The 11,072-nt window shown below is 41.5% G+C and overlaps 1 protein-coding gene across 1 annotated transcript in view; it reads right to left on the reverse strand.

The window, feature by feature from the left end:
* Positions 1-1,950: 1,950 nt before the first annotated feature.
* The window catches only part of lmx1al (LIM homeobox transcription factor 1, alpha-like), a gene marked incomplete at both ends in the record, with an annotated part of 15,152 nt that continues 6,030 nt past the window's right edge, over positions 1,951-11,072 (reverse strand). Inside the window, 6 exons of the mRNA XM_079233788.1 lie at positions 1,951-2,108; positions 2,594-2,749; positions 2,841-2,961; positions 3,048-3,125; positions 3,292-3,455; positions 4,213-4,445. Coding sequence (XP_079089914.1) covers positions 1,951-2,108; positions 2,594-2,749; positions 2,841-2,961; positions 3,048-3,125; positions 3,292-3,455; positions 4,213-4,445 — 910 coding nt within the window. The remainder of the gene's footprint in view (positions 2,109-2,593; positions 2,750-2,840; positions 2,962-3,047; positions 3,126-3,291; positions 3,456-4,212; positions 4,446-11,072) is intronic.

The following is an 11,072-nucleotide window of genomic DNA, read 5'->3' on the forward strand; positions in this document are numbered from 1 at the left end:
CATTAAAATGTACATCAGACTTGTATTACTCATCCAGTGTGGTCATCCTCTGTTGTTTTCTGTTGATAATGGCTGTCCCTCCCACCCTTGCCCTCTCCAGGTCTGAGTCAGAGTCAAATATTAAACTGGAATGTACCGCTCCCACACAAACTCTCCTGACTACTCAATGACTGAGAAATAGGGAGTCTGGGAAGAAAGGCCAAGTAGGAGGCTGTGCACTTCTAATCAGTGGGACTACTGAGAGATATAGAGGGAGGATATTGAGTTATGAGCCCTGTGACCACTAAGCAGAACAGACCCTTTCTGGTTCAATTATTAAAGCTTTGATGGGGCGGGGAAACGGATTCATTTTTTCCCCCGAGTGTAATATCTGCTTTTTTAATCAGTCCATCATCATTTATCATATTTAGGACAATAAGGCAATTGCACTTCAAAGATGAAACCGCAGATTGTATTGAAGATACGGCAACATTACATTCAAAGCACATCACCTGGCAGTCACTGAACAAAAAAGTAAGATAGGAACTTGCCTAATACCGCACAAATAAGTTACATTTACAAAAATATCACTGTAAAAATACCATGAGTCAGTGATCAGAGTCAAACATATAATGTCATGAAAGAATGTCACAAGCTGTAGCCGATCACTGTCACCTAAATTAAACAAGTATCACCCTAATCCTATTTTATTCTGCACCACATTGTGAGTCTGATCCTGGTGCTTTCTGCACTTGCTTTCCAACTTCAGCATGGAGGCTATTTCTTTAGACCTACTTTGTGACACATAAATATCATGCTACAATTTAAATATTTGCTGATTATCACAGAAGAAGGTACAAAATATCTACCTAACAACATCTAATTTGAGATGTTTGAGAAAGAAGTTATTACAGAAATTGACTACAACAATTAATTGTAACACAGTCATACTCACATTTACATTTGAGAGCACATCATCATGTGCCCAGTGTTCTAACTTTTGGGTATTATAGATCTATTGGTTGTCATTTACTGCACTGTTTCTAAGTGATTACATTATAAAAGAGAAGGCAAAGCAAAAATAAATAATCCCTTATACAACCCTGTTTCCGCATAAGGCTCCTCAAATTACCCTGTAATGTTGTCTAAATGCTAAAAAGAGAAGATGGGATTTTTTAATTTGTATTGGTCCATATTAAACCTGCATGCGTTATCAAAAACTAAGAATGTAGTTTTGAATTACCATTTTACATGAAGAGTATCTTCCTCTTTGCAATCTGCGTCCTTGAAGTTACTGGGCAATTGTACTCCTATCCAGCTCAATATCCTGAGTTATAACTCAGGTCACATAAACATACACACTAACCTGAGAGCAAAATTGTACTCCAATCCATATACAGTATTGTATACGCTGCAGTCTTCCACACACAATAACTAACCACTAGTCCTGTCAAAAAAATGGTATGCGATATACTAATGTAATTTAGACTCTCAGCTGCTCATAAGGCCTGCCAAGACTCCATAAGCACATACCTTGATTGATGAATTAACTTTCAACAACCAATCTGTAAATCATGATGTACACATAAATATGTTTGATAGGTGTCTTTTGTTTGTCATTTTTTTGTCGGAAAGTGCCATGAAACGTGTTTCATTAAACATTACATAAATACAACAGGAGAAATTGAGGTCTTTTTACATATCTTGGACATTTACAGTGTTTGTATTTCCAGCATGTGATTCTTATCAAGAAAGGATGGTTGAAACATGTAGCTAATGCTGCAAAGGGATATGATGACTATGTTTGGCTTTGTGATGATTTTAGCTTGTGATAAAAGCTCAGACGTGTGTTTGGGTGTAGGCTGTTTCATGGAGAGCGGTCCCACAGGCATGTTGATGGACAGACTCCATTAGCTGCATCTCTGAGGTGAAAGGTGGAACAGGAGTGGGAAGGGCGAGAGTTTATAAGGGTCAGGAGGTGAAGTAGGAGTTCTGCATGGAGTAGAGGCGGTCAATGGGGTTTCCCACTCGCCCTGGCAGGAGACTGCCGTCCCCTGTTGCCAAGAGGCAGTCTCCAAGGTGACCGAGGCTTCCATCGCTGTCCAGGTCATGGAACACTGTCTCTGAGTCTGTGGTGAAAAAGAGTGTGCACAGCTGAAGTGGAACAGCTTTTAATTACCACCAGAGAGCACAGAAGAGTATGAAAAGAAAATGAAAATAGGCACATATTTTCAAAAACTAAGAGTGAATCTGTGTCTGTAGTTTATTCTCAGCCTTTTCCTCACATCCTCTACAATTAATAACCTCCTCAAAAATCCCCCTATTAGCTATTGCAACACTTTTGAGTCCAAATAGTACATGTTTGCCTCGCTACCTCCCACTGCACATTTTCCAAGGATATGATAAGAAAAATATTGGGCAGTGCAATTGTTTGACTATAGCACAATACTCCATTAAAGTGATTGATTTGTAAGAAGACATTTACTGTGAGTACTGAGACTAACATGCTGAATGGCCCCATGCCCTTGAATTGCAGTTTTGACTGGGGAATAAAATAATGACATTTTGAGGGGGCAGTTTCTCTTGAGTTTGCAGCTTTGACCTCCTGTCTTACCATAGGAGTGGAGCTGCTCGTTGCTCAGCTGAGGCGGTGTGAGCCCATGTCGAAATGGTTCTCCACCATAGATGTTTGGGTCCAGAGCGAGTAGCTGTTGACGTGGCAGAGAGGGATACCCCAGCATCCCATCCATGCCATGGGTACTAGAGCCATCTGTGTAGAAATGAGTATCCCTTTAGTCATACCATGTCATATGTTGTTCTTCTATTCTTCTCCATGCTGCAGTGGCACTTTAAGCTCTTACCCTCACTGTCGTCATTGCTCTGGCGGCCCCCTCTACTTGATCCTCGTCTGGTCCCTCCCAGCTGCTCTTGTTCCTGCTGATGCTGCTGCTGTTGCTGCTGTCTGCGAGCTATCTTTTTCATCTGAGGCACAAAAACACTGTATGAATTTTCCCTTTGTGTTGATCCGTGAGACAGAACATGTCCGCCGAACATGTATGAAGTCTAACCTTGGCTCTCTGGTTTTGAAACCACACCTGCACAACACGCACTGTTAGCCCAGTCTCAGCAGCCAGCGTCTCTCTCACCTGCAGGTTATAGTTTTTCATTGTTTTTTAAATAAAAACTTCACAGTGTCAAGCACGAGTCGGGATTCATTGATATGCAGACTGAAAAAGATGCCACAAAACAATAAAGTCAAGGGCCTATTTTCTGGGACACATTTTCATTGATAAACCAAGCAGGTCCACCCACCTTGCGGCAAGGTTTAGCAGACACTTCAAAGGACGCCTTGAAAGCGCGCCGCTGCTGTGTGGTCAAGATGGTGCGTGGTCGTTTTGAACGCTTGTGCTCCTTGCTGTCATCACCACCTTTCCCCCCGCCAGAGCCTCCTCCACCATCCTCATCCTCACTTTTAACTGAGCAAGACAAGCAGACAACAAAATAGTCCGCAGGATAAGGTATCTTAAACCCTCAGTTTCTTAAACTGAGGGTTTCTTAAACTGGTCCCCAGTTGGTATTGAATCTCTAAAAAAAACTGTTACTATAGAGTGTTTAACACCAAATTGTTCCAGTACTCTGGAGTTCAGCTTTTATATACATTTATATATGTAGAGTGCACTGGAAAAAAAACAGTGAGCTCCTTTGCAGACTAGTCCTCACTGATCAGAATACAAGATACTACTGCTAACAGTAGTACATGAACTGAAATTGAAGGATGACATAGCAAACTTTATTATAAAATAGAGGTATATTACTTCATATCTAACAGTTTGTATTTTTCAAGAACTTTTGTCATTATGATGGGATGTTGTTCCAGGCTGAGGCTGCTGAAATGTTGCACAAATATGCAAGTTCTTTGGAATGGTCAGTTGTGTTGTATGTCATTGACTCAGTAGTTATTAAGTCAATCACTCAGTGTCTGAGATCCAGTTCACTATATATGTATTTACTACCTAGCGAACAAGAAAGAAGCTTGAGACATGTAAACCCCCATTTTGCCTTTAGGGGCTGTTCACTAATCTGATGTGGAGTAATGTGATTGAGATTGTGGGCTGAAAAATATGTTGAAGGTATGAATGTAAAAGAGAGAATCTGAGAAGATCTATGTAGAAAAACCCACTTTGAATTGATTTTAAAATGATCTAGGCAAAGAAACCTTATAATCTACTATACCTGAATCAGTTGGTGTGGGACTAATAGCAGCCAACATTTCTCTTTCCTTCTCATAGTCCATACGGCAGAGCAGCTGGCCTTCTTTCAGTACAAACTCATCACCTCTTTGCAGCCGGCGTTCACACTCACAGCAGGTAAAGCAGCCCAGGTGGTACACCTGGCCTAGCACACGCATTATCAGCTCTGAACGTCCAATCACCTGCAGGCATGCGCTGCACTTCCTTACAAACAGCCTGGAGGTGCACAGAAAGACACATGGGCTTATATATTAATGATACTTACATAAACTGTAAAATATGGCTTCATGGGAGTTAAGGAGTGCAGAAACAGAAAGGTGAGGTAATTAAAGATATGGGCACAGTCATGGTGCTCCAACACAGTTACCCTGAGTTTAAATGGTTCTGGAGACTATAGTCTCTTAATTAAAGGTCATATAAGCATTCCCCAATTCACAGAGCAGTAAGGTGAACATCTGCTGAGAGGAATTACAGTAGTCAGCTTTTAAATATTGTATTTTCTTTTCTCCCTCATTACAGTAGGTGGCAGTAGTTAGCTTCTGATAAGAGCTGCCTGTTGAGTCTTTTCCCTTTTAAGTCCTTAAATGTGGAGATCTGTTTGATGAGGTAAACTCCAGTCTGTCCATATCCCACCCACAATCCTAAAGTACTTATTAAGCTTAATACACAGTCTTTCTCAGGTCCATTGCTTTTCCCCATGACCACTTTCCTCCTTTTGTCCCTCTGTCGCTCCTCCTGTGAAATGTTATAACCCTTCAATTTTCTGTCCTGTCTCACCATCTCTTCACATCCCTATTTCCATTCACAGGGCCTAAGTCTCATGCCATTAAATTCCTCTCAAATCCCTGCTCTCGCATGCACTTGGTTTCCTCCCCCTCCCTCCCCACTTTTTTCTGCCAGCATTCCCAGTTCTCCCTCACGCCCTTCCAGCCTGCCTCCCCAGTTCACTGAAACTAATAAAGACAGGATTAATTAGATTGTTGTTTAAACAGTGCGATGGCCAGACAGACGCTGTAAACTCATAACCAGGGATTGGGGATAGCATGGGGTTAATCTCTCTCCTCTCACTTATGCACACTAAAACACACTTACACACACAAACATAGACACTCACACCCACATGCATGCACGCACACGCACACGCGCACACACACACACACACACACACACACACACACACACACACACACACACACACACACACACACACACACACACACACACAGACATTTGCACCCACCCACCCACTGAGTATCAGTATACTTAGTCTGACATCAACTAGTACCGCATGTTCACCATACCATCACCCATGATCATGCTCATGGTGCAACCTGCAATCAGGAAATAGTACAGATATGCTTGATCACCAGAATATCTCTTTTAACAGCAAGAGTTACCAGGTAGTCAGAGCAGAGGTGTAAGAAAAAGAAAGGTCAGCTGGTGCAGAAATAGCACCAAGAACAAAACACAAATCTGGAGGGAAGGGAGGATGAGAGGGGAGTGAACAGGGGGAGGAAGGGACAAAGGCAGAAGTGTTGACGGTCCCTGACTGAGTGATAGGAAGGTGTTGCTGCCCAAATCTGGAGTGTAAAGAAGGAGCCAGGTCTGCACATTAGAGCTCCTAATCTGTGATTCTGTCCCAAACGCAGCTGCTACGGCTAATCTCTCTCAATCCATCTGCCAAACGCTCCCCAAATTCCCCAAATGACAGTGTCGCTAGTTTAACATCATAACACAAACACAGAAGTGTCCCTAAACAGACCTTCACAACTAAAGAACTGCTTCTACTGTAAATTATCTGCAAAAAAACTATTAACCTTGTTATTTGGCATCTAATATATTCTACAAAGGAGAGCTATCACCATCGGGCTGTAGCCTCACTCTTCTTCCAAACAGACACTTCAACACTTCCTTTCACTGTGAACAAAATACAAGTGAGCTGAATTGTTACAGGATTGCTTGACACAAGACTGATGATGTTGGTGGTTAAGTCCCACACTCCCTAATCGGGGTGTACACAGCACGGCAGGAATTTACTCAACATGGCAAATGAAGGCAACTTGGGGCAACTGCCACAGAGGGGGGTCTGTAAGCAGATCAGTCTAATCCCTCTAATAGAAGTATCATTCACACTGGCCCTGACCAGGGTGTAGCTTCCAATAAATCACTATCATCACGTGATGATTAAACAGGCCCATGAATTAGGTACATTTAGGTTGTCATGTTTTGAGCAGAATTTTGTGAATGAGTATGTTTATGTTTTTTGTTTTTTTGCACATACACTAACTATTTAGAGAATTCTAAAATAGATGGTAAAATGTAATGCCATCTGGTTACAATTTAATTATTTCTTTTTTAATTGGCCATACGATAAGCATGTGTATATCTTGTGTTTCCAGCAGAATACATACAAGGTAAAATACCCAAAATCTTTTTGAAAGAAAATCTAGTTTTATTATGTTATGTAACTACAATAGAAACATGATTTTATAAATGTGAATATCACTAATATAGCAGTCATATTGGGTGATAGGAATCGGTGGTAAAAAAGAATATTTGCATGAAAATTTGTTTTTTCTTCTTGTATTTCAATATCCGCAACAAAAAAAAGAAGTGGAAATGAAAATTTGAATTTAAACAGCCGAGGTGTAGAGTTAAGACCAGATGTGAACAAATCTATCAGAAAAGATATTTGAAAGAGGACTTTGCTTTGGATTTAGCGGGCTTCCCTTTAATGAAGTGATGTGTATAATATTCATAATATGTACAGAATGAAAAAGAAGAGAAGTGTAAGTGCAGACAGAAGACTGTCTGCTTATGAGCTTGTGATGTACAAAACCTCAAGAAGTTTGGCTGCGGGCACCTTTATGTTTAGCGCCATGGATTTCTGAGGGGTTAGGGGGCACAACTAATTACAAGCTCACTGATTATGAGATCAAATACAGAGAGGCAGAAAAAGGTGATGTGCTGTAAGTATATTGGGTAGTTATAATCAGCCCTTTCCTTCTTGCTTTATTGTAGATCCTAGGCATACAAACAGAATAACAGAATCTTCATCATCTCCCTAAGCTGTGTCATGTGGCATTGTTTTGCCTGTGAGCTCTGACAAGCACGACATTGTGTGGACCTCAACACAATCGTTCCATAAATATGTATGTGTCTTAGAGCGATTACAGTTGTTGTGCTTGCTTTCATAACTGATGAATATTTATATAGGTACGGGTTTGCTTATACTAACTCTAGCTTCGGCCTATTGGCCTAGGTTTGGATCAGTTGTATGTTAGCGAGCCCAGAAGAACCTACCTTGGGCAGATTAAGGCTTCTCCAAAGAGTTACCATTCTCTCTCATTTTGATTTCTATAACCCGTAGTTTAAGATGCATTTCAGTCCCTAAACAAGGCATTCATGTACCAGCTTGTGATTCTAAAATACGCAAAGTGTTTAGAATGACCATATGTGTCACACAAATGGGTGTTTATACATTGCCTTAAAAATGAAAGTGCATCCAAGATTTCAAATGAGGGAAGCAGAAAGAACAAATGATATGCAACAGTCTTACTTTTAAGTTGTATTCTGTTTAGTATCCATTTCTTCAACGTGTGTGTAAGGGTGTGTGTGTGTGTGTGTGTGTGTGTGTGTGTGTGTGTGCGTATGTGCGTATGTGTGTGCACTTTCGGCGGATATTGCTCTGTGAAGCAAAATGGCTCAGAGCCAGGGTTCAGTAATCACATCATCTCCTTTTATTAAATCTCCCTGCACTGCTTCTGTGTTATTAAAATCTCCCAGCATTCCCCACGATACTCGCTACCCCTGCCACCACTCGCTCACACTCACTCACACAAATACACACATGTATATAGATATATATATATATTTATATATGTATATATATATATATATAAAAATATATATATATATATCTATATATAGCTGCAGTACAGTCACACACACACACACACACACACACACACACACACACACCCACACACACACACACACACACACACACACACACACACACACACATTGGTATTCATACAGTCACATGCACACATAAACACAAATATGCACAGTTTGTGTAAACACAGAGAAGGTACATGGTACAAACATCAATAAAACACTGACAGATGCTGTCATGTGTGCACCCTATCCCTCCGTGCATCAATAAAGTAACATCATAAGGAGTCCTCTTTTTCAATAAACACTCTTCAAAATTTGTAAAAGCTATGTAATAGTTGTTATCTAATGGCCGTGAGGGTCTGCAGAGTACGAAGACATCTTTAGAGGCACTCTGCAGAAACTCTCAGCCAATCTCACTGTTATACTGTTACATGTCATGACTCTCACTGTGAACCATTCACACTGGTAATAAGACGAGCTCTACATGAGTGCAACGCTGATGCCTGTAATATTCAAGACCTAATATAATGTACCTGTGGAAAGTCACAACTAAAAACCTGCGTGACTCTGCATGATATGTGTCTCTGGGTGTGTGCGAGCTACACCTGATGCTACCAAGAATGAATGCTATGTGTGAGGATATAGATGTGTGTTTGTGCGTGAGTGTGTGTGTGTGTGTGTGTGTGTGTGTGTGTGTGTGTGTGTTAGTTTAGATAAAACAGTTAATCCCCAGGCCACCAGAACGCAATATCCTGTCTGCCCGTTTCTCATTTCCTGTCTGTCTCTGGCGGAGTGGGAAGCAGCGGGGAGGGGGTGGCGGGGGACAGCGGGACCCGTTGCCCCAGAAACAGGAGATACAGCCGCTCGATTTGAGAAAAGTCTACACCGATCTCCCTATCTCTCCCTCTCTGGTGCGACCCCCTATTCTCTCTCTCTTTCTCTTCTCCCTCTCTGCTTTTATTATCTCAGATTTAATAAAGCCAAGGCGAGCAGCTTGTTCTGCCATGAAACATTTATTAGCTGTCTGTTATGAAATTGTTGTGGGGGAGGAAAGATGATGGGGTCTCATCTCACATTATGCAAAAACAGTGGCAATATCACCCCCACCTCACACACATGCACCCAGACAAAAATCTGATGCTGCGTCCCTTCTTAAAAATCTCAGACACCTTGTCTTTACCTTCTTTATCCCATCTCGGAACCCTTTCTCCATCATCAAGATTTCTCCCTGATGTTCTTTAATTTATACCAAAACATCTTCTTGTTCTGCAATAGCATAACATCAAAACACAAAAACTCCCCCATCACTACTTTCCTTCTTCTGGCACTTCTCCAATCATCAACTGTTGAGCTGCAGGTTTGGCATGCGTAAGGCTCCTGGGTGGGGAGTGTTTGAACATTTCAGAACCACATGCATGCATGTATCATGTGTAGCTTCTCACTGGGGTGTACACATACAGTACAGTCCTGTCAGTCAGTCAACCACAAACTTTCCTTCCACTTGAAGAAAAAACTAATACATTCCTGCCTCAAATGATTTCTAGCACTGCAGATAGTTTTGGTTTAATTTGCTCAGGTTTTTAAGATTTCTGATATTTCTGTTGCCAGCCAAAACACGGCAGTTTTACCTATAACTTTTACTTTTTAAAACATATGTGGACACCACAAAAACATGTAATTGGTCTCCTCTGAAAACATGGTTACACTAATAATAACTTTATTGTCTGATACAACTACACGTTTTATTTTTTATTTTGTTGAACTGACCTTTCATTACTATGTTAGTTAATATTTTGAAAGTAACTCATTAATATGGCATTGCCTCATTAACCAGAGTTGAGGTTGTAGCTGATGGGGATAAGGGCTTGTTGTTCTTCTGATGTGTCATTGCATAATTCTCTCTAATAGTATTTCCCTGCAGTCTACTGTCAGCCCTGTCATCACAGGACAGCCACAGAATGCTGGGTAATTAGCACTGTACCCAATCAGCCTCCTCAACACCTCCTCCCCATTCCCTTCCCGAGACACAAAGAGGCGCTGAGGGAGGGGAGGCGATTAAGAGAAAACAAGGGATAAACGGGGAGATAAACTGTTTGGTGTCATCGCTGCCATCAATCTCAACGAGAAGGAAATGAGGTTTGGAATAGAGAAATAATATTACAAAGCAGACAGTGATGAACGAGGTAACGGATAGAGAGACAGGGAGCGAAACGGTGGCTGGGATGGGGGTTTGGAGGGAAGAACGGGGGTAGAAGATGCTTTTTCTATCTTTAATCTCTGAGTTTTAAAGCCACGAGTCTTAGAAGTTCACTCACATAAATACACAGTAACTTGAGAGGAGACTCTGTCAGGCCGTCAGTGTTAGGCTCACACATAGATACCTGCTCAGCAGAGGGAGATTCCATAACTGTGGCGACGGGGTCTCCCTCAGTGTGTCTGCAAAGGCAGGGTTCGTAGACCTAGATGTAGTCTCAGTGCCCTCCTACCCACAGAGCGAGGTATTAAACCCTAGGTTTAGTGAATATCCACCCCGGTGACCTGTTTTTCACAGGGCTGAAGCTGCCTTTATGGGGCTTACAAGGGAGCTCTCTGGCTCTGCACAGCCAGGCTAGCCTCCATTCTGTCTGGCTGCGGCACTTTTGACCAGGGAACACTGGCCTTATACTGCTCTGCTTGGCAAGGAACCACGATGTCGAGCCGGTGTGTAAGAGACAAAGACTGTGACAAAGTGTGTGTAAGATACTGAGGAGGCAATATTCATGCATGTCCGTCTGCTAATCAGGTGGTGTCATCGTCTTATTTTCATTCAGAATAATATCTAGTCAATTTTAACTTTTTATTCAAAATAAATGTGTTTTTACTTCATATTAAACAGAATTAAATACACTTCTACCAATGCTCATTTAGGTCCTAAGAAAAATGCCATTATGCTTAGACTTCCGG

This window comes from Taurulus bubalis, assembly GCF_910589615.1.
Source record: "Taurulus bubalis genome assembly, chromosome: 17".
NCBI classification, from domain to species: Eukaryota; Metazoa; Chordata; class Actinopteri; order Perciformes; family Cottidae; genus Taurulus; species Taurulus bubalis.